General features: G+C 60.3%; 3 protein-coding genes across 3 annotated transcripts in view; 1 reads left to right on the top strand and 2 right to left on the bottom strand.

Moving 5' to 3' along the window:
- gnl1 (G protein nucleolar 1) overlaps positions 1-22,847 on the top strand; it is a 39,431-nt gene extending 16,584 nt beyond the window's left edge. Inside the window, exons 7-12 of the mRNA XM_088632770.1 lie at positions 6,204-6,302; positions 7,295-7,483; positions 8,544-8,722; positions 13,305-13,467; positions 13,672-13,812; positions 22,317-22,847. Of these exons, the coding sequence (XP_088488896.1) occupies positions 6,204-6,302; positions 7,295-7,483; positions 8,544-8,722; positions 13,305-13,467; positions 13,672-13,812; positions 22,317-22,564 (1,019 nt within the window). The 3' untranslated portion in view covers positions 22,565-22,847. The remainder of the gene's footprint in view (positions 1-6,203; positions 6,303-7,294; positions 7,484-8,543; positions 8,723-13,304; positions 13,468-13,671; positions 13,813-22,316) is intronic.
- The window catches only part of LOC148671962 (uncharacterized), a 360,178-nt gene that overhangs the window by 130,694 nt on the left and 201,753 nt on the right, over positions 1-27,731 (bottom strand). The gene's annotated exons all lie outside the window — the stretch shown is intronic.
- On the bottom strand, positions 25,093-27,574 carry LOC148671973 (endonuclease domain-containing 1 protein-like). Its single transcript, XM_088632830.1, has 2 exons — positions 27,297-27,574; positions 25,093-25,809 (listed from the first exon to the last, which is right to left on the bottom strand). Exon 2 carries the CDS (start codon positions 25,780-25,782, stop codon positions 25,156-25,158), a length of 627 nt encoding a protein of 208 aa, XP_088488956.1. The 5' UTR covers positions 25,783-25,809; positions 27,297-27,574; the 3' UTR covers positions 25,093-25,155.

Below are 27,731 nucleotides of genomic sequence, written 5' to 3'. Positions count from 1 at the left end.
GTCCCCTCAGTGCTCAAGAGGAGACGCAGGAGACGCAGGGGGGGCTGGGGTCTGTGGGACTGGACTGGACTGAACTGGACTGGAGTGCTGTGGACAGGGTAGTCTAACCCTTCGCCCTGTGTGTCCCCTCAGTGCTCAAGAGGAGACGCAGGAGACGCAGGGGGGGCTGGGGTCTGTGGGACTGGACTGGACTGGACTGGACTGAACTGGACTGGAGTGCTGTGGACAGGGTAGTCTAACCCTTCGCCCTGTGTGTCCCCTCAGTGCTCAAGAGGAGACGCAGGAGACGCAGGGGGGGCTGGGGTCTGTGGGACTGGACTGGACTGGACTGGACTGGAGTGCTGTGGACAGGGTAGTCTAACCCTTCGCCCTGTGTGTCCCCTCAGTGCTCAAGAGGAGACGCAGGAGACGCAGGGGGGGCTGGGGTCTGTGGGACTGGACTGGACTGGACTGGAGTGCTGTGGACAGGGTAGTCTAACCCTTCGCCCTGTGTGTCCCCTCAGTGCTCAAGAGGAGACGCAGGAGACGCAGGGGGGGCTGGGGTCTGTGGGACTGGACTGGACTGGACTGGAGTGCTGTGGACAGGGTAGTCTAACCCTTCGCCCTGTGTGTCCCCTCAGTGCTCAAGAGGAGACGCAGGAGACGCAGGGGGGGCTGGGGTCTGTGGGACTGGACTGGACTGGACTGGACTGGACTGGAGTGCTGTGGACAGGGTAGTCTAACCCTTCGCCCTGTGTGTCCCCTCAGTGCTCAAGAGGAGACGCAGGAGACGCAGGGGGGGCTGGGGTCTGTGGGACTGGACTGGACTGGACTGGACTGGACTGGAGTGCTGTGGACAGGGTAGTCTAACCCTTCGCCCTGTGTGTCCCCTCAGTGCTCAAGAGGAGACGCAGGAGACGCAGGGGGGGCTGGGGTCTGTGGGACTGGACTGGACTGGACTGGAGTGCTGTGGACAGGGTAGTCTAACCCTTCGCCCTGTGTGTCCCCTCAGTGCTCAAGAGGAGACGCAGGAGACGCAGGGGGGGCTGGGGTCTGTGGGACTGGACTGGACTGGGGTGGACTGGAGTGCTGTGGACAGGGTAGTCTAACCCTTCGCCCTGTGTGTCCCCTCAGTGCTCAAGAGGAGACGCAGGAGACGCAGGGGGGGCTGGGGTCTGTGGGACTGGACTGGACTGGAGTGGACTGGAGTGCTGTGGACAGGGTAGTCTAACCCTTCGCCCTGTGTGTCCCCTCAGTGCTCAAGAGGAGACGCAGGAGACGCAGGGGGGGCTGGGGTCTGTGGGACTGGACTGGACTGGGGTGGACTGGAGTGCTGTGGACAGGGTAGTCTAACCCTTCGCCCTGTGTGTCCCCTCAGTGCTCAAGAGGAGACGCAGGAGACGCAGGGGGGGCTGGGGTCTGTGGGACTGGACTGGACTGGAGTGGACTGGAGTGCTGTGGACAGGGTAGTCTAACCCTTCGCCCTGTGTGTCCCCTCAGTGCTCAAGAGGAGACGCAGGAGACGCAGGGGGGGCTGGGGTCTGTGGGACTGGACTGGACTGGACTGGACTGGACTGGAGTGCTGTGGACAGGGTAGTCTAACCCTTCGCCCTGTGTGTCCCCTCAGTGCTCAAGAGGAGACGCAGGAGACGCAGGGGGGGCTGGGGTCTGTGGGACTGGACTGGACTGGACTGGAGTGGACTGGAGTGCTGTGGACAGGGTAGTCTAACCCTTCGCCCTGTGTGTCCCCTCAGTGCTCAAGAGGAGACGCAGGAGACGCAGGGGGGGCTGGGGTCTGTGGGACTGGACTGGACTGGAGTGGACTGGAGTGCTGTGGACAGGGTAGTCTAACCCTTCGCCCTGTGTGTCCCCTCAGTGCTCAAGAGGAGACGCAGGAGACGCAGGGGGGGCTGGGGTCTGTGGGACTGGACTGGACTGGTCTGGACTGGAGTGCTGTGGACAGGGTAGTCTAACCCTTCGCCCTGTGTGTCCCCTCAGTGCTCAAGAGGAGACGCAGGAGACGCAGGGGGGGCTGGGGTCTGTGGGACTGGACTGGACTGGAGTGGACTGGAGTGTTGTGGACAGGGTAGTCTAACCCTTCGCCCTGTGTGTCCCCTCAGTGCTCAAGAGGAGACGCAGGAGACGCAGGGGGGGCTGGGGTCTGTGGGACTGGACTGGACTGGACTGGACTGGAGTGCTGTGGACAGGGTAGTCTAACCCTTCGCCCTGTGTGTCCCCTCAGTGCTCAAGAGGAGACGCAGGAGACGCAGGGGGGGCTGGGGTCTGTGGGACTGGACTGGTCTGGACTGGAGTGCTGTGGACAGGGTAGTCTAACCCTTCGCCCTGTGTGTCCCCTCAGTGCTCAAGAGGAGACGCAGGAGACGCAGGGGGGGCTGGGGTCTGTGGGACTGGACTGGGCTGGACTGGACTGGAGTGCTGTGGACAGGGTAGTCTAACCCTTCGCCCTGTGTGTCCCCTCAGTGCTCAAGAGGAGACGCAGGAGACGCAGGGGGGGCTGGGGTCTGTGGGACTGGACTGGACTGGACTGGACTGGAGTGCTGTGGACAGGGTAGTCTAACCCTTCGCCCTGTGTGTCCCCTCAGTGCTCAAGAGGAGACGCAGGAGACGCAGGGGGGGCTGGGGTCTGTGGGACTGGACTGGACTGGACTGGAGTGCTGTGGACAGGGTAGTCTAACCCTTCGCCCTGTGTGTCCCCTCAGTGCTCAAGAGGAGACGCAGGAGACGCAGGGGGGGCTGGGGTCTGTGGGACTGGACTGGACTGGACTGGAGTGCTGTGGACAGGGTAGTCTAACCCTTCGCCCTGTGTGTCCCCTCAGTGCTCAAGAGGAGACGCAGGAGACGCAGGGGGTGCTGGGGTCTGTGGGACTGGACTGGAGTGGACTGGAGTGGACTGGAGTGCTGTGGACAGGGTAGTCTAACCCTTCGCCCTGTGTGTCCCCTCAGTGCTCAAGAGGAGACGCAGGAGACGCAGGGGGGGCTGGGGTCTGTGGGACTGGACTGGACTGAACTGGACTGGAGTGCTGTGGACAGGGTAGTCTAACCCTTCGCCCTGTGTGTCCCCTCAGTGCTCAAGAGGAGACGCAGGAGACGCAGGGGGGGCTGGGGTCTGTGGGACTGGACTGGACTGGACTGGAGTGCTGTGGACAGGGTAGTCTAACCCTTCGCCCTGTGTGTCCCCTCAGTGCTCAAGAGGAGACGCAGGAGACGCAGGGGGGGCTGGGGTCTGTGGGACTGGACTGGACTGGACTGGAGTGCTGTGGACAGGGTAGTCTAACCCTTCGCCCTGTGTGTCCCCTCAGTGCTCAAGAGGAGACGCAGGAGACGCAGGGGGGGCTGGGGTCTGTGGGACTGGACTGGACTGGAGTGGACTGGAGTGCTGTGGACAGGGTAGTCTAACCCTTCGCCCTGTGTGTCCCCTCAGTGCTCAAGAGGAGACGCAGGAGACGCAGGGGGGGCTGGGGTCTGTGGGACTGGACTGGACTGGACTGGAGTGGACTGGAGTGCTGTGGACAGGGTAGTCTAACCCTTCGCCCTGTGTGTCCCCTCAGTGCTCAAGAGGAGACGCAGGAGACGCAGGGGGGGCTGGGGTCTGTGGGACTGGACTGGACTGGAGTGGACTGGAGTGCTGTGGACAGGGTAGTCTAACCCTTCGCCCTGTGTGTCCCCTCAGTGCTCAAGAGGAGACGCAGGAGACGCAGGGGGGGCTGGGGTCTGTGGGACTGGACTGGACTGGACTGGAGTGCTGTGGACAGGGTAGTCTAACCCTTCGCCCTGTGTGTCCCCTCAGTGCTCAAGAGGAGACGCAGGAGACGCAGGGGGGGCTGGGGTCTGTGGGACTGGACTGGACTGGACTGGAGTGCTGTGGACAGGGTAGTCTAACCCTTCGCCCTGTGTGTCCCCTCAGTGCTCAAGAGGAGACGCAGGAGACGCAGGGGGGGCTGGGGTCTGTGGGACTGGACTGGACTGGACTGGACTGGAGTGCTGTGGACAGGGTAGTCTAACCCTTCGCCCTGTGTGTCCCCTCAGTGCTCAAGAGGAGACGCAGGAGACGCAGGGGGGGCTGGGGTCTGTGGGACTGGACTGGACTGGAGTGGACTGGAGTGCTGTGGACAGGGTAGTCTAACCCTTCGCCCTGTGTGTCCCCTCAGTGCTCAAGAGGAGACGCAGGAGACGCAGGGGGGGCTGGGATCTGTGGGACTGGACTGGACTGGACTGGACTGGAGTGCTGTGGACAGGGTAGTCTAACCCTTCGCCCTGTGTGTCCCCTCAGTGCTCAAGAGGAGACGCAGGAGACGCAGGGGGGGCTGGGGTCTGTGGGTCTGGACTGGACTGGTCTGGACTGGAGTGCTGTGGACAGGGTAGTCTAACCCTTCGCCCTGTGTGTCCCCTCAGTGCTCAAGAGGAGACGCAGGAGACGCAGGGGGGGCTGGGGTCTGTGGGACTGGACTGGACTGGACTGGAGTGCTGTGGACAGGGTAGTCTAACCCTTCGCCCTGTGTGTCCCCTCAGTGCTCAAGAGGAGACGCAGGAGACGCAGGGGGGGCTGGGGTCTGTGGGACTGGACTGGACTGGACTGGAGTGCTGTGGACAGGGTAGTCTAACCCTTCGCCCTGTGTGTCCCCTCAGTGCTCAAGAGGAGACGCAGGAGACGCAGGGGGGGCTGGGGTCTGTGGGACTGGACTGGACTGGAGTGGACTGGAGTGCTGTGGACAGGGTAGTCTAACCCTTCGCCCTGTGTGTCCCCTCAGTGCTCAAGAGGAGACGCAGGAGACGCAGGGGGGGCTGGGGTCTGTGGGACTGGACTGGACTGGACTGGAGTGTTGTGGACAGGGTAGTCTAACCCTTCGCCCTGTGTGTCCCCTCAGTGCTCAAGAGGAGACGCAGGAGACGCAGGGGGGGCTGGGGTCTGTGGGACTGGACTGGACTGGACTGGACTGGAGTGCTGTGGACAGGGTAGTCTAACCCTTCGCCCTGTGTGTCCCCTCAGTGCTCAAGAGGAGACGCAGGAGACGCAGGGGGGGCTGGGGTCTGTGGGACTGGACTGGAGTGGACTGGAGTGCTGTGGACAGGGTAGTCTAACCCTTCGCCCTGTGTGTCCCCTCAGTGCTCAAGAGGAGACGCAGGAGACGCAGGGGGGGCTGGGGTCTGTGGGACTGGACTGGACTGGACTGGACTGGAGTGCTGTGGACAGGGTAGTCTAACCCTTCGCCCTGTGTGTCCCCTCAGTGCTCAAGAGGAGACGCAGGAGACGCAGGGGGGGCTGGGGTCTGTGGGACTGGACTGGACTGGACTGGAGTGCTGTGGACAGGGTAGTCTAACCCTTCGCCCTGTGTGTCCCCTCAGTGCTCAAGAGGAGACGCAGGAGACGCAGGGGGGGCTGGGGTCTGTGGGACTGGACTGGACTGGACTGGACTGGAGTGCTGTGGACAGGGTAGTCTAACCCTTCGCCCTGTGTGTCCCCTCAGTGCTCAAGAGGAGACGCAGGAGACGCAGGGGGGGCTGGGGTCTGTGGGACTGGACTGGACTGGACTGGACTGGACTGGAGTGCTGTGGACAGGGTAGTCTAACCCTTCGCCCTGTGTGTCCCCTCAGTGCTCAAGAGGAGACGCAGGAGACGCAGGGGGGGCTGGGGTCTGTGGGACTGGACTGGACTGGACTGGACTGGAGTGCTGTGGACAGGGTAGTCTAACCCTTCGCCCTGTGTGTCCCCTCAGTGCTCAAGAGGAGACGCAGGGGGGGCTGGGGTCTGTGGGACTGGACTGGACTGGACTGGACTGGACTGGAGTGCTGTGGACAGGGTAGTCTAACCCTTCGCCCTGTGTGTCCCCTCAGTGCTCAAGAGGAGACGCAGGAGACGCAGGGGGGGCTGGGGTCTGTGGGACTGGACTGGACTGGACTGGAGTGCTGTGGACAGGGTAGTCTAACCCTTCGCCCTGTGTGTCCCCTCAGTGCTCAAGAGGAGACGCAGGAGACGCAGGGGGGGCTGGGGTCTGTGGGACTGGACTGGACTGGACTGGAGTGCTGTGGACAGGGTAGTCTAACCCTTCGCCCTGTGTGTCCCCTCAGTGCTCAAGAGGAGACGCAGGAGACGCAGGGGGGGCTGGGGTCTGTGGGACTGGACTGGACTGGACTGGACTGGACTGGAGTGGACTGGAGTGTTGTGGACAGGGTAGTCTAACCCTTCGCCCTGTGTGTCCCCTCAGTGCTCAAGAGGAGACGCAGGAGACGCAGGGGGGGCTGGGGTCTGGCTGTGGGGCCGATGGAGCTGCTGAGGGCCTGTGAGGACATCACTGCAGGGAGAGGTGCCTCGTTACTGCTAATCAGCACTCATGAACACTGGGTCATTAACACTGGGTCATTAACACGGCTGGGTCATGAACACTGGGTCATGAACACTGGGTCATTAACACTGCTGGGTCATGAACACTCATTAGTACTGCTAAACTGCCCTGCTGCCCAGAGCCTCATGAACACTGCTGGGTCATTAACACTGTCATTAACACTGCTGGATCATGAACACTGTGTCATTAACACTGCTGGGTCATTAACACTGACTCATGAACACTGACTCATTAACACTGGTGGGTCATTAACACTGCTGGATCATTAACACTTTGTCATTAACACTGCTGGATCATGAACACTGTGTCATTAACACTGCTGGGTCATTAACACTGTGTCATGAACACTCCTGGATCATGAACACTGACTCATGAACACTCCTGGGTCCTGAACACTGACTCATGAACAGTGTGTCATGAACACTCCTGGGTCCTGAACACTGTGTCATGAACACTGCTGGGTCCTGAACACTGACTCATGAACACTGTGTCATGAACACTCCTGGGTCCTGAACACTGTGTCATGAACACTCCTGGGTCCTGAACACTGACTCGTGAACACTGTGTCATGAACACTGCTGGGTCCTGAACACTGACTCATGAACACTGTGTCATGAACACTCCTGGGTCCTGAACACTGACTCATGAACACTGTGTCATGAACACTCCTGGGTCCTGAACACTGACTCATGAACACTGTGTCCTGAACACTCCTGGGTCCTGAACACTGACTCGTGAACACTGTGTCATGAACACTGTGTCATGAACACTCCTGGGTCCTGAACACTGACTCGTGAACACTGTGTCATGAACACTGTGTCATGAACACTCCTGGGTCCTGAACACTGACTCATGAACACTCCTGGGGGGTTAATTGGCGCTGCTGAGTGGTTCATGGACAGTGAGCACTGCTCCGGGGGTTCATGACCAGTCTCTCCCCGCGGCTGTCCCAGTGGACCTGTCCAGCTGGCGCCAGAAGATCCAGAGGGACGCGGTGGCGGCCGGCGGCTCCGAGGAGGAGGAGGAGGAGGAGGGCGAGGAAGGGGCCGTGCTGGTGGAGCACCACAGCGACGTCGCCATGGAGATGGCCAGCCCCTCCCAGGAGCGCTACAAGGACGGGGTCCTGACGCTGGGCTGCGTGGGTAAGAGGCGTCCAGCCAGCTGCCTGCGGGGGTTACAGGGGCCACAGGGGTGAGACAGCCTGTCTCTCTCTCCTCCTGCCCGTCTCACTCTCTCGTCTCTCTGAATGAGGCAGGAGCAGGAGACAGGTCGCTCAGCTCTGTCTCTCTCTCGCACCCCTGTCTCTCTCGCCTCCTGCCCGTCTCACTCTGCTCTCTCACTGAATGAGGCAGGAGCAGGAGACAGGTCACTCAGCTCTGTCTCTCTCTCCTCTCTCTCACTCCCCTGTCTCTCTCTCCTCCTGCCCGTCTCACTCTCTCGTCTCTCTGAATGAGGCAGGAGCAGGAGACAGGTCACTCAGATCTGTCTCTCTCTCCTCTCTCTCACACCCCTGTCTCTCCCTCCTCCTGCCCGTCTCACTCTCTCATCTCTCACTGGATGAGGCAGGAGCAGGAGACAGGTCGCTCAGCTCTGTCTCTCTCTCCTCTCTCTCACACCCCTGTCTCTCTCTCCTCCTGCCCGTCTCACTCTCTCATCTCTCACTGGATGAGGCAGGAGCAGGAGACAGGTCGCTCAGCTCTGTCTCTCTCTCCTCTCTCTCACACCCCTGTCTCTCTCTCCTCCTGCCCGTCTCACTCTCTCATCTCTCACTGGATGAGGCAGGAGCAGGAGACAGGTCGCTCAGCTCTGTCTCTCTCTCCTCTCTCTCACACCCCTGTCTCTCTCTCCTCCTGCCCGTCTCACTCTCTCATCTCTCACTGCATGAGGCAGGAGCAGGAGACAGGTCACTCAGCTCTGTCTCTCTCTCCTCTCTCTCACACCCCTGTCTCTCCCTCCTCCTGCCCGTCTCACTCTCTCATCTCTCACTGCATGAGGCAGGAGCAGGAGACAGGTCACTCAGCTCTGTCTCTCTCACACCCCTGTCTCTCCCTCCTTCTTCCTGTCTCACTCTCTCCTCTCTGAATGAGGCAGGAGCAGGAGACAGGTCACTCTCTCCTGTCTCACTCTCCCTCCTGTCTTTCTCTCCTCTGTGAATGAGGCAGGAGCAGCACAGACAGCTCACTTGTCTCTCTCTCTCTCCAGGCTTCCCCAACGTAGGGAAATCCTCTCTGATCAACGGACTGGTGGGCAGGAAGGTGGTCAGCGTCTCCCGGACTCCCGGACACACCAAGTACTTCCAGACCTACTTCCTGACGCCCACAGTCAAGCTCTGTGACTGTCCAGGACTCATCTTCCCATCACTGGTGGACAGACAGCAGCAGGCAAGCAGTGTGTCTGTATTAACCCCTCTGTCTCTCTCTCTCTCTCTCAGTGCAGTGTTCATGTACTGCAGTGTCCAGTCAGTGTGTCTGTATGAACCCCTCTCTCTCTCAGTGCAGTGTTCATGTACTGGAGTGTCCAGTCACTGTGTCTGTATGAACCCCTCTCTCTCTCAGTGCAGTGTTCATGTACTGGAGTGTCCAGTCAGTGTGTGTGTATGAACCCCTCTCTCTCTCAGTGCAGTGTTCATGTACTGGAGTGTCCAGTCAGTGTGTCTGTATGAACCCCCCTCTCTCTCAGTGCAGTGTTCATGTACTGGAGTGTCCAGTCAGTGTGTCTGTATGAACCCCCCTCTCTCTCAGTACAGTGTTCATGTACTGGAGTGTCCAGTCAGTGTGTCTGTATGAACCCCTCTCTCTCTCAGTGCAGTGTTCATGTCCTGGAGTGTCCAGTCAGTATGAACCCCTCTCTCTCTCAGTGCAGTGTTCATGTACTGGAGTGTCCAGTCAGTGTGTGTGTATGAACCCCTCTCTCTCTCAGTGCAGTGTTCATGTACTGGAGTGTCCAGTCAGTGTGTCTGTATGAACCCCTCTCTCTCTCAGTGCAGTGTTCATGTACTGGAGTGTCCAGTCAGTGTGTGTGTATGAACCCCTCTCTCTCTCAGTGCAGTGTTCATGTACTGGAGTGTCCAGTCAGTGTGTCTGTATGAACCCCTCTCTCTCTCAGTGCAGTGTTCATGTACTGGAGTGTCCAGTCAGTGTGTCTGTATGAACCCCTCTCTCTCTCAGTGCAGTGTTCATGTACTGGAGTGTCCAGTCAGTGTGTCTGTATGAACCCCTCTCTCTCTCAGTGCAGTGTTCATGTACTGGAGTGTCCAGTCAGTGTGTCTGTATGAACCCCTCTCTCTCTCAGTGCAGTGTTCATGTACTGGAGTGTCCAGTCAGTGTGTCTGTATGAACCCCTCTCTCTCTCAGTGCAGTGTTCATGTACTGGAGTGTCCAGTCAGTGTGTGTGTATGAACCCCTCTCTCTCTCAGTGCAGTGTTCATGAACTGGAGTGTCTCGCTGGTCAGTGTGAGTGTCCTGTAGTGTCCAGCCGGTCAGTGAGTGTCCTGTGTTGCAGGTCCTGGCTGGTCAGTGTGAGTGTCCTGTAGTGTCCAGCCGGTCAGCGAGTGTCCTGTGTTGCAGGTCCTGGCTGGTCAGTGTGAGTGTCCTGTAGTGTCCAGCCGGTCAGTGTGAGTGTCCTGTAGTGTCCAGCCGGTCAGCGAGTGTCCTGTGTTGCAGGTCCTGGCTGGTCAGTGTGAGTGTCCTGTAGTGTCCAGCCGGTCAGTGTGAGTGTCCTGTGTTGCAGGTCCTGGCTGGTCAGTGTGAGTGTCCTGTAGTGTCCAGCCGGTCAGTGAGTGTCCTGTGTTGCAGGTCCTGGCTGGTCAGTGTGAGTGTCCTGTAGTGTCCAGCCGGTCAGTGTGAGTGTCCTGTAGTGTCCAGCCGGTCAGTGTGAGTGTCCTGTGTTGCAGATCTTGGCTGGTCAGTGTGAGTGTCCTGTAGTGTCCAGCCGGTCAGTGAGTGTCCTGTGTTGCAGGTCCTGGCTGGTCAGTGTGAGTGTCCTGTAGTGTCCAGCCGGTCAGTGAGTGTCCTGTGTTGCAGGTCCTGGCTGGTCAGTGTGAGTGTCCTGTAGTGTCCAGCCGGTCAGTGAGTGTCCTGTGTTGCAGGTCCTGGCTGGTCAGTGTGAGTGTCCTGGCTGGTCAGTGTGAGTGTCCTGTAGTGTCCAGCCGGTCAGTGTGAGTGTCCTGTGTTGCAGGTCCTGGCTGGTCAGTGTGAGTGTCCTGTAGTGTCCAGCCGGTCAGTGTGAGTGTCCTGTGTTGCAGGTCCTGGCTGGTCAGTGTGAGTGTCCTGTAGTGTCCAGCCGGTCAGTGAGTGTCCTGTGTTGCAGGTCCTGGCTGGTCAGTGTGAGTGTCCTGTAGTGTCCAGCCGGTCAGTGTGAGTGTCCTGTGTTGCAGGTCCTGGCTGGTCAGTGTGAGTGTCCTGTAGTGTCCAGCCGGTCAGTGAGTGTCCTGTGTTGCAGGTCCTGGCTGGTCAGTGTGAGTGTCCTGTAGTGTCCAGCCGGTCAGTGAGTGTCCTGTGTTGCAGGTCCTGGCTGGTCAGTGTGAGTGTCTTGTAGTGTCCAGCCGGTCAGTGAGTGTCCTGTTTTGCAGGTCCTGGCTGGTCAGTGTGAGTGTCCTGTAGTGTCCAGCCGGTCAGCGAGTGTCCTGTGTTGCAGGTCCTGGCTGGTCAGTGTGAGTGTCCTGTAGTGTCCAGCCGGTCAGTGTGAGTGTCCTGTGTTGCAGGTCCTGGCTGGTCAGTGTGAGTGTCCTGTAGTGTCCAGCCGGTCAGCGAGTGTCCTGTGTTGCAGGTCCTGGCTGGTCAGTGTGAGTGTCCTGTAGTGTCCAGCCGGTCAGTGTGAGTGTCCTGTGTTGCAGGTCCTGGCTGGTCAGTGTGAGTGTCCTGTAGTGTCCAGCCGGTCAGTGTGAGTGTCCTGTGTTGCAGGTCCTGGCTGGTCAGTGTGAGTGTCCTGTAGTGTCCAGCCGGTCAGTGTGAGTGTCCTGTAGTGTCCAGCCGGTCAGTGTGAGTGTCCTGTGTTGCAGGTCCTGGCTGGTCAGTGTGATTGTCCTGTAGTGTCCAGCCGGTCAGTGTGAGTGTCCTGTGTTGCAGGTCCTGGCTGGTCAGTGTGAGTGTCCTGTAGTGTCCAGCCGGTCAGTGTGAGTGTCCTGTGTTGCAGGTCCTGGCTGGTCAGTGTGAGTGTCCTGTAGTGTCCAGCTGGTCAGTGTGAGTGTCCTGTAGTGTCCAGCCGGTCAGTGTGAGTGTCCTGTGTTGCAGGTCCTGGCCGGTCAGTGTGAGTGTCCTGTAGTGTCCAGCCGGTCAGTGTGAGTGTCCTGTGTTGCAGGTCCTGGCTGGTCAGTGTGAGTGTCCTGGCTGGTCAGTGTGAGTGTCCTGTAGTGTCCAGCCGGTCAGTGTGAGTGTCCTGTGTTGCAGGTCCTGGCTGGTCAGTGTGAGTGTCCTGTAGTGTCCAGCCGGTCAGTGAGTGTCCTGTGTTGCAGGTCCTGGCTGGTCAGTGTGAGTGTCCTGTAGTGTCCAGCCGGTCAGTGTGAGTGTCCTGTGTTGCAGGTCCTGGCTGGTCAGTGTGAGTGTCCTGTAGTGTCCAGCCGGTCAGTGTGAGTGTCCTGTAGTGTCCAGCCGGTCAGTGTGAGTGTCCTGTGTTGCAGGTCTTGGCTGGTCAGTGTGAGTGTCCTGTAGTGTCCAGCCGGTCAGTGAGTGTCCTGTGTTGCAGGTCCTGGCTGGTCAGTGTGAGTGTCCTGTAGTGTCCAGCCGGTCAGTGTGAGTGTCCTGTAGTGTCCAGCCGGTCAGTGTGAGTGTCCTGTGTTGCAGGTCTTGGCTGGTCAGTGTGAGTGTCCTGTAGTGTCCAGCCGGTCAGTGTGAGTGTCCTGTGTTGCAGGTCCTGGCTGGTCAGTGTGAGTGTCCTGGCTGGTCAGTGTGAGTGTCCTGTAGTGTCCAGCCGGTCAGTGTGAGTGTCCTGTGTTGCAGGTCCTGGCTGGTCAGTGTGAGTGTCCTGTAGTGTCCAGCCGGTCAGCGAGTGTCCTGTGTTGGAGGTCCTGGCTGGTCAGTGTGAGTGTCCTGTAGTGTCCAGCCGGTCAGTGTGAGTGTCCTGTGTTGCAGGTCCTGGCTGGTCAGTGTGAGTGTCCTGTAGTGTCCAGCCGGTCAGTGAGTGTCCTGTGTTGCAGGTCCTGGCTGGTCAGTGTGAGTGTCCTGTAGTGTCCAGCCGGTCAGTGTGAGTGTCCTGTGTTGCAGGTCCTGGCTGGTCAGTGTGAGTGTCCTGTAGTGTCCAGCCGGTCAGTGAGTGTCCTGTGTTGCAGGTCCTGGCTGGTCAGTGTGAGTGTCCTGGCTGGTCAGTGTGAGTGTCCTGTAGTGTCCAGCCGGTCAGTGAGTGTCCTGTGTTGCAGGTCCTGGCTGGTCAGTGTGAGTGTCCTGTAGTGTCCTGGCTGGTCAGTGTGAGTGTCCTGTAGTGTCCAGCCGGTCAGTGAGTGTCCTGTGTTGCAGGTCCTGGCTGGTCAGTGTGAGTGTCCTGGCTGGTCAGTGTGAGTGTCCTGTAGTGTCCAGCCGGTCAGTGTGAGTGTCCTGTGTTGCAGGTCCTGGCTGGTCAGTGTGAGTGTCCTGGCTGGTCAGTGTGAGTGTCCTGTAGTGTCCAGCCGGTCAGTGAGTGTCCTGTGTTGCAGGTCCTGGCTGGTCAGTGTGAGTGTCCTGTAGTGTCCTGGCTGGTCAGTGTGAGTGTCCTGTAGTGTCCAGCCGGTCAGTGAGTGTCCTGTGTTGCAGGTCCTGGCTGGTCAGTGTGAGTGTCCTGGCTGGTCAGTGTGAGTGTCCTGTAGTGTCCAGCCGGTCAGTGTGAGTGTCCTGTGTTGCAGGTCCTGGCTGGTCAGTGTGAGTGTCCTGGCTGGTCAGTGTGAGTGTCCTGTAGTGTCCAGCCGGTCAGTGAGTGTCCTGTGTTGCAGGTCCTGGCTGGTCAGTGTGAGTGTCCTGTAGTGTCCAGCCGGTCAGTGAGTGTCCTGTGTTGCAGGTCCTGGCTGGGATCTACCCCGTGTCCCAGATCCAGGAGCCCTACAGCTCGGTGGGGTACCTGGCGTCTCGAGTGCCCATCCCGGCCCTGCTCAAGCTGAGACACCCCAGTGCGGAGGGGGGGTCAGAGGAGCCCCCCTGGACAGCCTGGGACATCTGCGAAGGTAATCGACCCCCCCCCCACCCAGCGCTTCCCATGAGCACCTGCGGCCTCGGTGCTCATTAATCACCTTAATCACAGACAGGGTGGGCGCGACCCCTGACCTCAGGAAGTGATTCCCGACCTCAGGAAGTGTCCTCGGGGACCCAGGAGGAGGTGTCTGGCCCTGCCTGTCTCACTCTCTCTCTCTCTGTCTCTGCCCCTCCAGCCTGGGCGGAGAAGAGGGGCTACAAGACGGCCAAGGCCGCCAGGAATGACGTCTACCGCGCGGCCAACAGTCTCCTGCGCCTGGCCACCGACGGTCGGCTGTGTCTGTGCCTGAGGCCCCCCGCCTTCAGCACACAGCAGGGTAGGGCCCGTCTCTCCCTCTCCCTGACCGCTGTGTGTCTCCTGTCTGACTCTCCCTGACCGCTGTGTGTCTCCTGTCTGACTCACCCTGACCGCTGTGTGTCTCCTGTCTGACTCTCCCTGACCGCTGTGTGTCTCCTGTCTGACTCTCCCTGACCCCTCTCTCTCTCACCCTGACCGCTGTGTGTCTCCTGTCTGACTCTCCCTGACCCCTGTGTGTCTCCTGTCTGACTCTCCCTGACCGCTGTGTGTCTCCTGTCTGACTCTCCCTGACCCCTCTCCCTGACCGCTGTGTCTGTGCCTGAGGCCCCCCGCCTTCAGCACACAGCAGGGTAGGGCCCGTCTCTCCCTCTCCCTGACCGCTGTGTGTCTCCTGTCTGACTCTCCCTGACCGCTGTGTGTCTCCTGTCTGACTCACCCTGACCGCTGTGTGTCTCCTGTCTGACTCTCCCTGACCGACCCCTGTGTGTCTCCTGTCTGACTCTCCCTGACCCCTCTCTCTCTCTCCCTGACCCCTGTGTGTCTCCTGTCTCCCTCTCCCTGACCGCTGTGTCTGTGCCTGAGGCCCCCTGCCTTCAGCACACAGCAGGGTAGGGCCCGTCTCTCCCTCTCCCTGACCGCTGTGTGTCTCCTGTCTGACTCTCCCTGACCGCTGTGTGTCTCCTGTCTGACTCTCCCTGACCGCTGTGTGTCTCCTGTCTGACTCTCCCTGACCGCTGTGTGTCTCCTGTCTGACTCTCCCTGACCCCTCAGTCTCCTGCGCCTGGCCACCGACGGCCGGCTGTGTCTGTGCCTGAGGCCCCCCGCCTTCAGCACACAGCAGGGTAGGGCCCGTCTCTCCCTCTCCCTGACCGCTGTGTGTCTCCTGTCTGACTCTCCCTGACCGCTGTGTGTCTCCTGTCTGACTCACCCTGACCCCTCAGTCTCCTGCGCCTGGCCACCGACGGCCGGCTGTGTCTGTGCCTGAGGCCCCCCGCCTTCAGCACACAGCAGGGTAGGGCCCGTCTCTCCCTCTCCCTGACCGCTGTGTGTCTCCTGTCTGACTCTCCCTGACCCCTGTGTGTCTCCTGTCTGACTCTCCCTGACCGCTGTGTGTCTCCTGTCTGACTCTCCCTGACCGCTGTGTGTCTCCTGTCTGACTCTCCCTGACCCCTCTCCCTCTCCCTGACCGCTGTGTCTGTGCCTGAGGCCCCCCGCCTTCAGCACACAGCAGGGTAGGGCCCGTCTCTCCCTCTCCCTGACCGCTGTGTGTCTCCTGTCTGACTCTCCCTGACCCCTGTGTGTCTCCTGTCTGACTCTCCCTGACCGCTGTGTGTCTCCTGTCTGACTCTCCCTGACCGCTGTGTGTCTCCTGTCTGACTCTCCCTGACCCCTCTCCCTCTCCCTGACCGCTGTGTCTGTGCCTGAGGCCCCCCGCCTTCAGCACACAGCAGGGTAGGGCCCGTCTCTCCCTCTCCCTGACCGCTGTGTGTCTCCTGTCTGACTCTCCCTGACCGCTGTGTGTCTCCTGTCTGACTCTCCCTGACCCCTCTCCCTCTCCCTGACCGCTGTGTCTGTGCCTGAGGCCCCCCGCCTTCAGCACACAGCAGGGTAGGGCCCGTCTCTCCCTCTCCCTGACCGCTGTGTGTCTCCTGTCTGACTCTCCCTGACCGCTGTGTGTCTCCTGTCTGACTCTCCCTGACCGCTGTGTGTCTCCTGTCTGACTCTCCCTGACCGCTGTGTGTCTCCTGTCTGACTCTCCCTGACCCCTCTCTCCCTCTCCCTGACCGCTGTGTCTGTGCCTGAGGCCCCCCGCCTTCAGCACACAGCAGGGTAGGGCCCGTCTCTCCCTCTCCCTGACCGCTGTGTGTCTCCTGTCTGACTCTCCCTGACCGCTGTGTGTCTCCTGTCTGACTCTCCCTGACCGCTGTGTGTCTCCTGTCTGACTCTCCCTGACCCCTCTCCCTCTCCCTGACCGCTGTGTCTGTGCCTGAGGCCCCCCGCCTTCAGCACACAGCAGGGTAGGGCCCGTCTCTCCCTCTCCCTGACCGCTGTGTGTCTCCTGTCTGACTCTCCCTGACCGCTGTGTGTCTCCTGTCTGACTCACCCTGACCCCTCAGTCTCCTGCGCCTGGCCACCGACGGTCGGCTGTGTCTGTGCCTGAGGCCCCCCGCCTTCAGCACACAGCAGGGTAGGGCCCGTCTCTCCCTCTCCCTGACCGCTGTGTGTCTCCTGTCTGACTCTCCCTGACCGCTGTGTGTCTCCTGTCTGACTCTCCCTGACCGCTGTGTGTCTCCTGTCTGACTCTCCCTGACCGCTGTGTGTCTCCTGTCTGACTCACCCTGACCGCTGTGTCTGTGCCTGAGGCCCCCTGCCTTCAGCACACAGCAGGGTAGGGCCCGTCTCTCCCTCTCCCTGACCGCTGTGTGTCTCCTGTCTGACTCTCCCTGACCGCTGTGTGTCTCCTCTCTCTCTCTCCCTGACCGCTGTGTGTCTCCTGTCTGACTCTCCCTGACCGCTGTGTGTCTCCTGTCTGACTCTCCCTGACCGCTGTGTGTCTCCTGTCTGACTCTCCCTGACCCCTGTGTGTCTCCTGTCTGACTCTCCCTGACCCCTCTCTCCCTCTCCCTGACCGCTGTGTGTCTCCTGTCTGACTCTCCCTGACCGCTGTGTGTCTCCTGTCTGACTCACCCTGACCGCTGTGTGTCTCCTGTCTGACTCTCCCTGACCCCTCTCTCTCTCTCCCTGACCGCTGTGTGTCTCCTGTCTGACTCTCCCTGACCGCTGTGTGTCTCCTGTCTGACTCTCCCTGACCGCTGTGTGTCTCCTGTCTGACTCTCCCTGACCGCTGTGTGTCTCCTGTCTGACTCTCCCTGACCGCTGTGTGTCTCCTGTCTGACTCTCCCTGACCCCTCTCTCTCTCTCCCTGACCCCTGTGTGTCTCCTGTCTGACTCTCCCTGACCCCTGTGTGTCTCCTGTCTGACTCTCCCTGACCGCTGTGTGTCTCCTGTCTGACACTCCCTGACCGCTGTGTGTCTCCTGTCTGACTCTCCCTGACCGCTGTGTGTCTCCTGTCTGACACTCCCTGACCGCTGTGTGTCTCCTGTCTGACTCTCCCTGACCGCTGTGTGTCTCCTGTCTGACTCTCCCTGACCCCTGTGTGTCTCATGTCTGACTCTCCCTGACCCGTCTCTCCCTCTCCCTGACCCCTGTGTGTCTCCTGTCTGACTCTCCCTGACCGCTGTGTGTCTCCTGTCTGACTCTCCCTGACCCCTGTGTGTCTCCTGTCTGACTCTCCCTGACCGCTGTGTGTCTCCTGTCTGACTCACCCTGACCCCTCAGTCTCCTGCGCCTGGCCACCGACGGTCGGCTGTGTCTGTGCCTGAGGCCCCCCGCCTTCAGCACACAGCAGGGTAGGGCCCGTCTCTCCCTCTCCCTGACCGCTGTGTGTCTCCTGTCTGACTCTCCCTGACCGCTGTGTGTCTCCTGTCTGACTCTCCCTGACCGCTGTGTGTCTCCTGTCTGACTCACCCTGACCGCTGTGTCTGTGCCTGAGGCCCCCTGCCTTCAGCACACAGCAGGGTAGGGCCCGTCTCTCCCTCTCCCTGACCGCTGTGTGTCTCCTGTCTGACTCTCCCTGACCGCTGTGTGTCTCCTCTCTCTCTCTCCCTGACCGCTGTGTGTCTCCTGTCTGACTCTCCCTGACCGCTGTGTGTCTCCTGTCTGACTCTCCCTGACCGCTGTGTGTCTCCTGTCTGACTCTCCCTGACCGCTGTGTGTCTCCTGTCTGACTCTCCCTGACCGCTGTGTGTCTCCTGTCTGACTCTCCCTGACCGCTGTGTGTCTCCTGTCTGACTCTCCCTGACCCCTGTGTGTCTCCTGTCTGACTCTCCCTGACCCCTCTCTCCCTCTCCCTGACCGCTGTGTGTCTCCTGTCTGACTCTCCCTGACCGCTGTGTGTCTCCTGTCTGACTCACCCTGACCGCTGTGTGTCTCCTGTCTGACTCTCCCTGACCCCTCTCTCTCTCTCCCTGACCGCTGTGTGTCTCCTGTCTGACTCTCCCTGACCGCTGTGTGTCTCCTGTCTGACTCTCCCTGACCGCTGTGTGTCTCCTGTCTGACTCTCCCTGACCGCTGTGTGTCTCCTGTCTGACTCTCCCTGACCGCTGTGTGTCTCCTGTCTGACTCTCCCTGACCCCTCTCTCTCTCTCCCTGACCCCTGTGTGTCTCCTGTCTGACTCTCCCTGACCCCTGTGTGTCTCCTGTCTGACTCTCCCTGACCGCTGTGTGTCTCCTGTCTGACACTCCCTGACCGCTGTGTGTCTCCTGTCTGACTCTCCCTGACCGCTGTGTGTCTCCTGTCTGACACTCCCTGACCGCTGTGTGTCTCCTGTCTGACTCTCCCTGACCCCTGTGTGTCTCATGTCTGACTCTCCCTGACCCGTCTCTCCCTCTCCCTGACCCCTGTGTGTCTCCTGTCTGACTCTCCCTGACCGCTGTGTGTCTCCTGTCTGACTCTCCCTGACCCCTGTGTGTCTCCTGTCTGACTCTCCCTGACCGCTGTGTGTCTCCTGTCTGACTCACCCTGACCCCTCAGTCTCCTGCGCCTGGCCACCGACGGTCGGCTGTGTCTGTGCCTGAGGCCCCCCGCCTTCAGCACACAGCAGGGTAGGGCCCGTCTCTCCCTCTCCCTGACCGCTGTGTGTCTCCTGTCTGACTCTCCCTGACCGCTGTGTGTCTCCTGTCTGACTCTCCCTGACCGCTGTGTGTCTCCTGTCTGACTCTCCCTGACCGCTGTGTGTCTCCTGTCTGACTCACCCTGACCGCTGTGTCTGTGCCTGAGGCCCCCTGCCTTCAGCACACAGCAGGGTAGGGCCCGTCTCTCCCTCTCCCTGACCGCTGTGTGTCTCCTGTCTGACTCTCCCTGACCGCTGTGTGTCTCCTCTCTCTCTCTCCCTGACCGCTGTGTGTCTCCTGTCTGACTCTCCCTGACCGCTGTGTGTCTCCTGTCTGACTCTCCCTGACCGCTGTGTGTCTCCTGTCTGACTCTCCCTGACCCCTGTGTGTCTCCTGTCTGACTCTCCCTGACCCCTCTCTCCCTCTCCCTGACCGCTGTGTGTCTCCTGTCTGACTCTCCCTGACCGCTGTGTGTCTCCTGTCTGACTCACCCTGACCGCTGTGTGTCTCCTGTCTGACTCTCCCTGACCCCTCTCTCTCTCTCCCTGACCGCTGTGTGTCTCCTGTCTGACTCTCCCTGACCGCTGTGTGTCTCCTGTCTGACTCTCCCTGACCGCTGTGTGTCTCCTGTCTGACTCTCCCTGACCGCTGTGTGTCTCCTGTCTGACTCTCCCTGACCGCTGTGTGTCTCCTGTCTGACTCTCCCTGACCCCTCTCTCTCTCTCCCTGACCCCTGTGTGTCTCCTGTCTGACTCTCCCTGACCCCTGTGTGTCTCCTGTCTGACTCTCCCTGACCGCTGTGTGTCTCCTGTCTGACACTCCCTGACCGCTGTGTGTCTCCTGTCTGACTCTCCCTGACCGCTGTGTGTCTCCTGTCTGACACTCCCTGACCGCTGTGTGTCTCCTGTCTGACTCTCCCTGACCCCTGTGTGTCTCATGTCTGACTCTCCCTGACCCGTCTCTCCCTCTCCCTGACCCCTGTGTGTCTCCTGTCTGACTCTCCCTGACCGCTGTGTGTCTCCTGTCTGACTCTCCCTGACCCCTGTGTGTCTCCTGTCTGACTCTCCCTGACCGCTGTGTGTCTCCTGTCTGACTCACCCTGACCCCTCAGTCTCCTGCGCCTGGCCACCGACGGTCGGCTGTGTCTGTGCCTGAGGCCCCCTGCCTTCAGCACACAGCAGGGTAGGGCCCGTCTCTCCCTCTCCCTGACCGCTGTGTGTCTCCTGTCTGACTCTCCCTGACCGCTGTGTGTCTCCTCTCTCTCTCTCCCTGACCGCTGTGTGTCTCCTGTCTGACTCTCCCTGACCGCTGTGTGTCTCCTGTCTGACTCTCCCTGACCGCTGTGTGTCTCCTGTCTGACTCTCCCTGACCCCTGTGTGTCTCCTGTCTGACTCTCCCTGACCCCTCTCTCCCTCTCCCTGACCGCTGTGTGTCTCCTGTCTGACTCTCCCTGACCGCTGTGTGTCTCCTGTCTGACTCTCCCTGACCGCTGTGTGTCTCCTGTCTGACTCTCCCTGACCCCTCTCTCTCTCTCCCTGACCCCTGTGTGTCTCCTGTCTGACTCTCCCTGACCCCTGTGTGTCTCCTGTCTGACTCTCCCTGACCGCTGTGTGTCTCCTGTCTGACACTCCCTGACCGCTGTGTGTCTCCTGTCTGACTCTCCCTGACCGCTGTGTGTCTCCTGTCTGACACTCCCTGACCGCTGTGTGTCTCCTGTCTGACTCTCCCTGACCCCTGTGTGTCTCATGTCTGACTCTCCCTGACCCGTCTCTCCCTCTCCCTGACCCCTGTGTGTCTCCTGTCTGACTCTCCCTGACCGCTGTGTGTCTCCTGTCTGACTCTCCCTGACCCCTGTGTGTCTCCTGTCTGACTCTCCCTGACCGCTGTGTGTCTCCTGTCTGACTCTCCCTGACCGCTGTGTGTCTCCTGTCTGACTCTCCCTGACCCCTCTCTCCCTCTCCCTGACCCCTGTGTGTCTCCTGTCTGACTCTCCCTGACCGCTGTGTGTCTCCTGTCTGACTCTCCCTGACCCCTGTGTGTCTCCTGTCTGACTCTCCCTGACCGCTGTGTGTCTCCTGTCTGACTCTCCCTGACCCGTCTCTCCCTCTCCCTGACCGCTGTGTGTCTCCTGTCTGACTCTCCCTGACCGCTGTGTGTCTCCTGTCTGACTCTCCCTGACCCCTCTCTCTCTCTCTCACCCTGACCCCTCTCTCTCTCTCTCACCCTGACCCCTCTCTCTCACCTGTCTGACTCACCCTGTCTCCTGTCTGACTCTCCCTGACCGCTGTGTGTCTCCTGTCTGACACTCCCTGACCGCTGTGTGTCTCCTGTCTGACTCTCCCTGACCGCTGTGTGTCTCCTGTCTGACTCTCCCTGACCCGTCTCTCCCTCTCCCTGACCGCTGTGTGTCTCCTCTGACCCCTGTCTCTCACCTGTCTGACTCTCCCTGACCCCTCTCTCTCTCTCACCCCGATCCCTGTGTCTCTCCTGTCTGACTCACCCTGATCCCTCTCTCTCTCTCTCTCTCTCACCCTGACCCCTCTCTCTCTCACCCTGACCCCTGTGTGTCTCCTGTCTGACTCTCCCTGACCCCTCTCTCTCTCTCACCCCGATCCCTGTGTCTCTCCTGTCTGACTCACCCTGATCCCTCTCTCTCTCTCTCTCTCTCACCCTGACCCCTCTCTCTCTCACCCTGACCCCTGTGTGTCTCCTGTCTGACTCTCCCTGACCCCTCTCTCTCTCACCCTGACCCCTGTGTGTCTCCTGTCTGACTCTCCCTGACCGCTGTGTGTCTCCTGTCTGACTCTCCCTGACCCCTGTGTGTCTCCTGTCTGACTCTCCCTGACCGCTGTGTGTCTCCTGTCTGACTCTCCCTGACCGCTGTGTGTCTCCTGTCTGACTCTCCCTGACCCCTCTCCCTCTCCCTGACCGCTGTGTCTGTGCCTGAGGCCCCCCGCCTTCAGCACACAGCAGGGTAGGGCCCGTCTCTCCCTCTCCCTGACCGCTGTGTGTCTCCTGTCTGACTCTCCCTGACCCCTGTGTGTCTCCTGTCTGACTCTCCCTGACCGCTGTGTGTCTCCTGTCTGACTCTCCCTGACCCGTCTCTCCCTCTCCCTGACCGCTGTGTGTCTCCTCTGACCCCTGTCTCTCACCTGTCTGACTCTCCCTGACCCCTCTCTCTCTCTCACCCCGACCCCTGTGTGTCTCCTGTCTGACTCTCCCTGACCGCTGTGTGTCTCCTGTCTGACTCTCCCTGACCCCTGTGTGTCTCCTGTCTGACTCTCCCTGACCGCTGTGTGTCTCCTGTCTGACTCTCCCTGACCCGTCTCTCCCTCTCCCTGACCGCTGTGTGTCTCCTCTGACCCCTGTCTCTCACCTGTCTGACTCTCCCTGACCCCTCTCTCTCTCTCACCCCGATCCCTGTGTCTCTCCTGTCTGACTCACCCTGATCCCTCTCTCTCTCTCTCTCTCTCACCCTGACCCCTCTCTCTCTCACCCTGACCCCTGTGTGTCTCCTGTCTGACTCTCCCTGACCCCTCTCTCTCTCACCCTGACCCCTGTGTGTCTCCTGTCTGACTCTCCCTGACCCCTGTGTGTCTCCTGTCTGACTCACCGTGACCCCTGTGTGTCTCCTGTCTGACTCACCGTGACCCCTCTCTCTCTCACCCTGACCCCTCTCTCTCACCTGTCTGACTCACCCTGGTCCCTCTCTCTCTCTCTCACCCTGACCCCTGTCTCTCTCTCTCTCTCACCCTGACCCCTCTCTCTCACCCTGACCCCTCTCTCTCACCTGTCTGACTCACTCTGGCCCCTCTCTCTCTCTCTCACCCTGTCTCTCTCTCTCTCAGCTGTGTGGGAGGCGCACCCCGAGACGGCCGAGATCGCCGCCCTGCAGGCGGCCCAGCAGCACGGCGGCGCTGGGGGCTCAGAGGAGGAGGAGGCGTCGAGTTCGGGGCCGGAGGAAGAGGAGGGCGCAGGGGACGCCGACGCCGAGGACGAGGAGGAGGAGAGGGCCGGGGGGCCACGGCGGGGGGCGGGGGGCCGCCCCACGCAGAGGAACATGTTCAGCCTGCTGGGGGAGGACGAGTGTCTGTGAGGGGGGGGTCCCCACTCCTCCTGAACCCCCACTATACCCCTCTCCCACGGCACGTTTATCCACTGACTTCCTGTACAGCCAACTCCTTCCTGGGGCGAAGGTCAGGGGCCGCCGGGGCTGCTGGGAGAGGAGGGGGCGCAGTCCCGCGGGCGGCCACAGGGGGCGCTGTTCTGGTCAGTGACTGGAGGGACCAGTGTGCGCGAGGGGGGGACTCTCTGGACCAGGTCGACATCGGCTTCCGCACTGTGAGACTGGAACAATAAAACCCTTCTGAATCACCGTCTCTTCGCCCGGGGGGCTGTTTCTCACTCGCTCGGCACTGGGGGGTCAGAGGTCAGGGCCCGAGGGGGGTCTGTTTCACACTCGCTCGCTCGGCGCTGGGGCAGGGGTCAGGGGGCAGAGGTCAGAGGGCAGGGCCCGAGGGGGGTCTGTTTCACACTCGCTCGCTCTGCGCTGGGGCAGGGGGCAGGGGGCAGAGGGCAGAGGGCAGGGGTCAGAGGTCAGGGCCCGAGGGGGGTCTGTTTCACACTCGCTCGCTCGGCGCTGCGGCAGGGGGCAGGGGGCAGGGGTCAGAGGTCAGAGGTCAGGGCCCGAGGGGGGTCTGTTTCACACTCGCTCGCTCGGCGCTGGGGCAGGGGGCAGGGGTCAGAGGTCAGAGGTCAGGGCCCGAGGGGGGTCTGTTTCACACTCGCTCGCTCGGCGCTGGGGCAGGGGGCAGGGGGCGGGGGTCAGAGGTCAGAGGTCAGGGCCCGAGGGGGGTCTGTTTCACACTCGCTCGCTCGGCGCTGGGGCAGGGGTCAGGGGGCAGAGGGCAGAGGGCAGGGGTCAGAGGTCAGGGCCTGTAAGGGCGGGGCAGAACTGGACACCCCCCCCGTTTTCCGAACCGGTGATTTTGGGGGGAGCTGTTCGGACCCCAGTCTTCAGGCCTTCCTACTGGCCTGACTGGGGCCTTGATTGCACTAACGAGGTGAGGGAGCGGGGGGGGGGGGGTATTGTGAGCTGCTGGTTCCCAGCTCCCAGTATCCTGTAGACCGCGGACCACCCACACCCCGGCACAGACGCCCCCCTCCACTCCCCCCCCTGTAGGAATCATCCCCCGTCTGTGTCCTGAAAATGGTCTTGGCGGACCACCCTCTGAGAGCCTCGTGCAGACATCCGTACGATCAGGCGGGAGTTCTTCAGGGCTGCCGGACTCCGGCCCGCGCTGTCACGGGTCATTAAAAGCTCAGCTGGAAGGAAGAGTGGCTGGTGTGTGTCTGTGTCTGTCTGTGTCTGTGTCTGTGTCTGTGTGTCTGTTGGGGGAGGCTCCAGGACTGGGGACCCCTGACTAAGCAACCAGTCGATCGGGTAGGTTGCACTTTGCCAACCTTTCCCCTAGAGGGCACCAGGGAGACCAAGTACTGCACCCGGAGCTCAGAGCTCTTTACAGGTCACGGGGATCCCACTACCCCCACCAGTGTGCAGCTCTTTACAGGTCCTGGGGATCCCACTACCGCCACCAGTGTGCAGCTCTTTACAGGTCCTGGGGATCCCACTACCGCCACCAGTGTGCAGCTCTTGACAGGTCACGGGGATCCCACTACCCCCACCAGTGTGCAGCTCTTTACAGGTCCTGGGGATCCCACTACCCCCACCAGTGTGCAGCTCTTGACAGGTCACGGGGATCCCACTACCCCCACAAGTGTGCAGCTCTTGACAGGTCATGGGGATCCCACTACCCCCACCAGTGTGCAGCTCTTGACAGGTCACGGGGATCCCACTACCCCCACCAGTGTGCAGCTCTTTATGGGTCCTGGGGATCCCACTACCCCCACCAGTGTGCAGCCCCACCTGGGTGATGCTCCAGTCCTCTCCCCACACACCAGCTCTCAGTGGGGAGGAGAGCAGAGGGATGAAGCCAGTTCAGAGAGGGGGGTTATTAGGAGGCCATGATGGGTAAAGACCAGGGGGTAATTCGGCCAACCAAGCGTCACACCCCTTCATATCCTCAGAGACACCCCAGAAAACCCCAAGAAGCTGTACCCTCAAGGCAAATCAAGCAAGCCCTTCAGTCTCACTCAACAACGCGCACTGCTCTCGCTAACAGAGACTCGTGGGCCGCGGCCATCAATCATCAGCACCTGACCCTGAGCGGCTCTGGACAAGATCGCAGACAGGATCCGCTCGATCTCGAGAGGAGAGAGGGAGAGATGGCGACAGGTGGGCATCTTTCTGGGTGGCGAATGACCTGAGGAAACTCCCTGTAGAAACCCTGCAACCCCCCTCTCTGGGGTGACACCCCTACTCTTCTCGAGAGACGCCCTGGGATTGTTCATGACCACGGAGAGTCAGGACCTCGGTTTGAGAGCTGATACTGGGGCACTAGATTCTGTCTTCCACGGTTTCGACTCCGGGCCTGGCGCTGGTGTTGGGTTGGCGCTGGTGAACGGTAAATGAGACATTCTGAACGGGGAATGATAAATGACGGCGTCACACTGGACTGGCGGCTTCCCGGTCCAAGAAAGACCACAGGCACGCGAGAGGAGGAGGAAGGCAGGTGCTTTAATCTCATGATGCGGCGAGATGACAGAGCAGGGGGCGAGCTTACAGCTCTAGAACAAAATCTTAAGGTGGGTAGGCTTTTCTGCCTTAAATATTTTCACTGGGTTATTCAGTTGAAACCTTTTCTGTAGAATTCCCTCAAGATACGCGACAGGCATTTCCGTCAGAGAAAAGTTTTCCTTCTTCGGGAAACGCTCTTTATCTCGGGGTACAATCTTGTCATCGCTCATGGGGTCGTTGCGGCCGATGACGGCGCCGGCCTGCAGACCCGAACTGGTCTCACAGATGTAGGCGGACCAGATGTACTCCGGCACAGCCAGCCCCTTGTCTCCACTGAACTTCTGTTTCTTCGACATGGGCTCTCCATCGTCGTCTGATTCCGAGATCCAAGCGCCTGGTTGACTCTCATCTTCGTAGGGCATGATCCCGGTCACAATGTAGACGGTTGTTCCAGATATACACTTGGATGGCAGCTGAGAGCGAACGCTGTTCTCGTAGCGTTTCCAGGGCCCCTGGTTGAACCTTGACCTCATGGGCACAGCGTTGGTCAGGGTGTAGGTGGCGCTCTTGTCCTCCTCCGATTTCTGGTGCATGTTGGGATTCAGGTGACCTCGGTGGAAGGGGTGACCCCATTTTTCATTTACTTTCTTGTGGTCCCTCATACTGCTGCACCTCATCTCTTTATCCTTGTTCTGGTCCTCCAGCTTCAAGACAAAAACAAACAACACAGGAGCTGTTAGGAGAGATCACCTTATTTATTGGCCAGATACAACGTCTCATATTAGAAATGTGTCTTTTCGCAGAGCCCAGCATGCTCTCCATGAGACAGACACACAGGGAGAGAAGCACTGACTGACCCCTCCAGGACCAGGATTGGACACACTGACTGACCCCTCCAGGACCAGGATTGGACACACTGACTGACCCCTCCAGGACCAGGACTGGACACACACACTGACTGACCCCTCCAGGACCAGGACTGGACACACTGACTGACCCCTCCAGGACCAGGACTGGACACACACACTGACCCCTCCAGGACCAGGACTGGACAGCCCTGCTGCAGACACACACACACTGACTGACCCCTCCAGGACCAGGATTGGACACACTGACTGACCCCTCCAGGACCAGGACTGGACACACACACTGACTGACCCCTCCAGGACCAGGACTGGACACACTGACTGACCCCTCCAGGACCAGGACTGGACACACACACTGACCCCTCCAGGACCAGGACTGGACAGCCCTGCTGCAGACACACACTGACTGACCCCTCCAGGACCAGGACTGGACACACTGACTGACCCCTCCAGGACCAGGACTGGACAGCCCTGCTGCAGACACACACACTGACCCCTCCAGGACCAGGACTGGACACACACACTGACTGACCCCTCCAGGACCAGGACTGGACAGCCATGCTGCAGACACACACACACTGACTGACCCCTCCAGGACCAGGACTGGACACACTGACTGACCCCTCCTGGACCAGGACTGGACAGCCCTGCTGCAGACACACACACTGACCCCTCCAGGACCAGGACTGGACACACTGACTGACCCCTCCTGGACCAGGACTGGACAGCCCTGCTGCAGACACACACACACTGACTGACCCCTCCAGGACCAGGACTGGACACACACACTGACCCCTCCAGGACCAGGACTGGACACACTGACTGACCCCTCCAGGACCAGGACTGGACAGCCCTGCTGCAGACACACACACTGACCCCTCCAGGACCAGGAGTGGACACACTGACTGACCCCTCCAGGACCAGGACTGGACAGCCCTGCTGCAGACACACACACTGACTGACCCCTCCAGGACCAGGACTGGACACACTGACTGGCCCCTCCAGGACCAGGACTGGACACACACACTGACCCCTCCAGGACCAGGACTGGACTGTCCTGCTGCAGACACACACACTGACTGACCCCTCCAGGACCAGGACTGGACACACTGACTGACCCCTCCAGGACCAGGACTGGACACACTGACTGGCCCCTCCAGGACTAGGACTGGACAGCCCTGCTGCAGACACACACACTGACCCCTCCAGGACCAGGACTGGACACACTGACTGACCCCTCCAGGACCAGGACTGGACAGCCCTGCTGCAGACACACAAACTCTGACCCCTCCAGCCTATGTCTGTGTTGTTAAGATGTTTCTCACCTGTGGTTCATATTTCCAGCCGGAATCACATGGAGCTCCTTCTCCAGGATTCAGGATGTAGGCTGAGTACAGTGGGATTTTGCGATCCGTATCGAACAGAGTGGCGAACCTGTACTTATTCTCATAACGCTGACAGATGTGTGCAGCACCTGTACCAGTCCCACTGGGGGGGGTTTTCTGGTAAAAGAATTGATTGCATTTGTCGAAATCCTTCACTACCTCAGCAGTGACCCGCAGACCAGAGCTCAGACAGAGGACCACAGCCGCCAGCACGCAGAGACCCATCCTGGAGAGGAAGATGGCTCGCTGTCAGAGACCGTCAGACTTTTATACAGTGCTGACCCCACCCCCGACGTCAAGCTCCCACCTGCTTGGTCAGGGCAGGTCAGGCCAGTTTCACCCGACACGATGAAGGGCCATCATTTCCATTAAACA

Source organism: Lepisosteus platostomus, chromosome 5, assembly GCF_059453375.1.
Source record: "Lepisosteus platostomus isolate fLepPlt1 chromosome 5, fLepPlt1.hap1, whole genome shotgun sequence".
In the NCBI taxonomy this organism is placed as follows: Eukaryota; Metazoa; Chordata; class Actinopteri; order Semionotiformes; family Lepisosteidae; genus Lepisosteus; species Lepisosteus platostomus.
Note: the sequence above shows the minus strand (reverse complement) of the source record. Positions and strands in the feature narration are given on the sequence as shown.

Coding starts and splice junctions, on each gene's coding strand:
- LOC148671973 (XM_088632830.1), bottom strand. CDS start 25,782: ATGAGGTGCAGCAGTATGAGGGACCACAAGAAAGTAAATGAAAAATGG.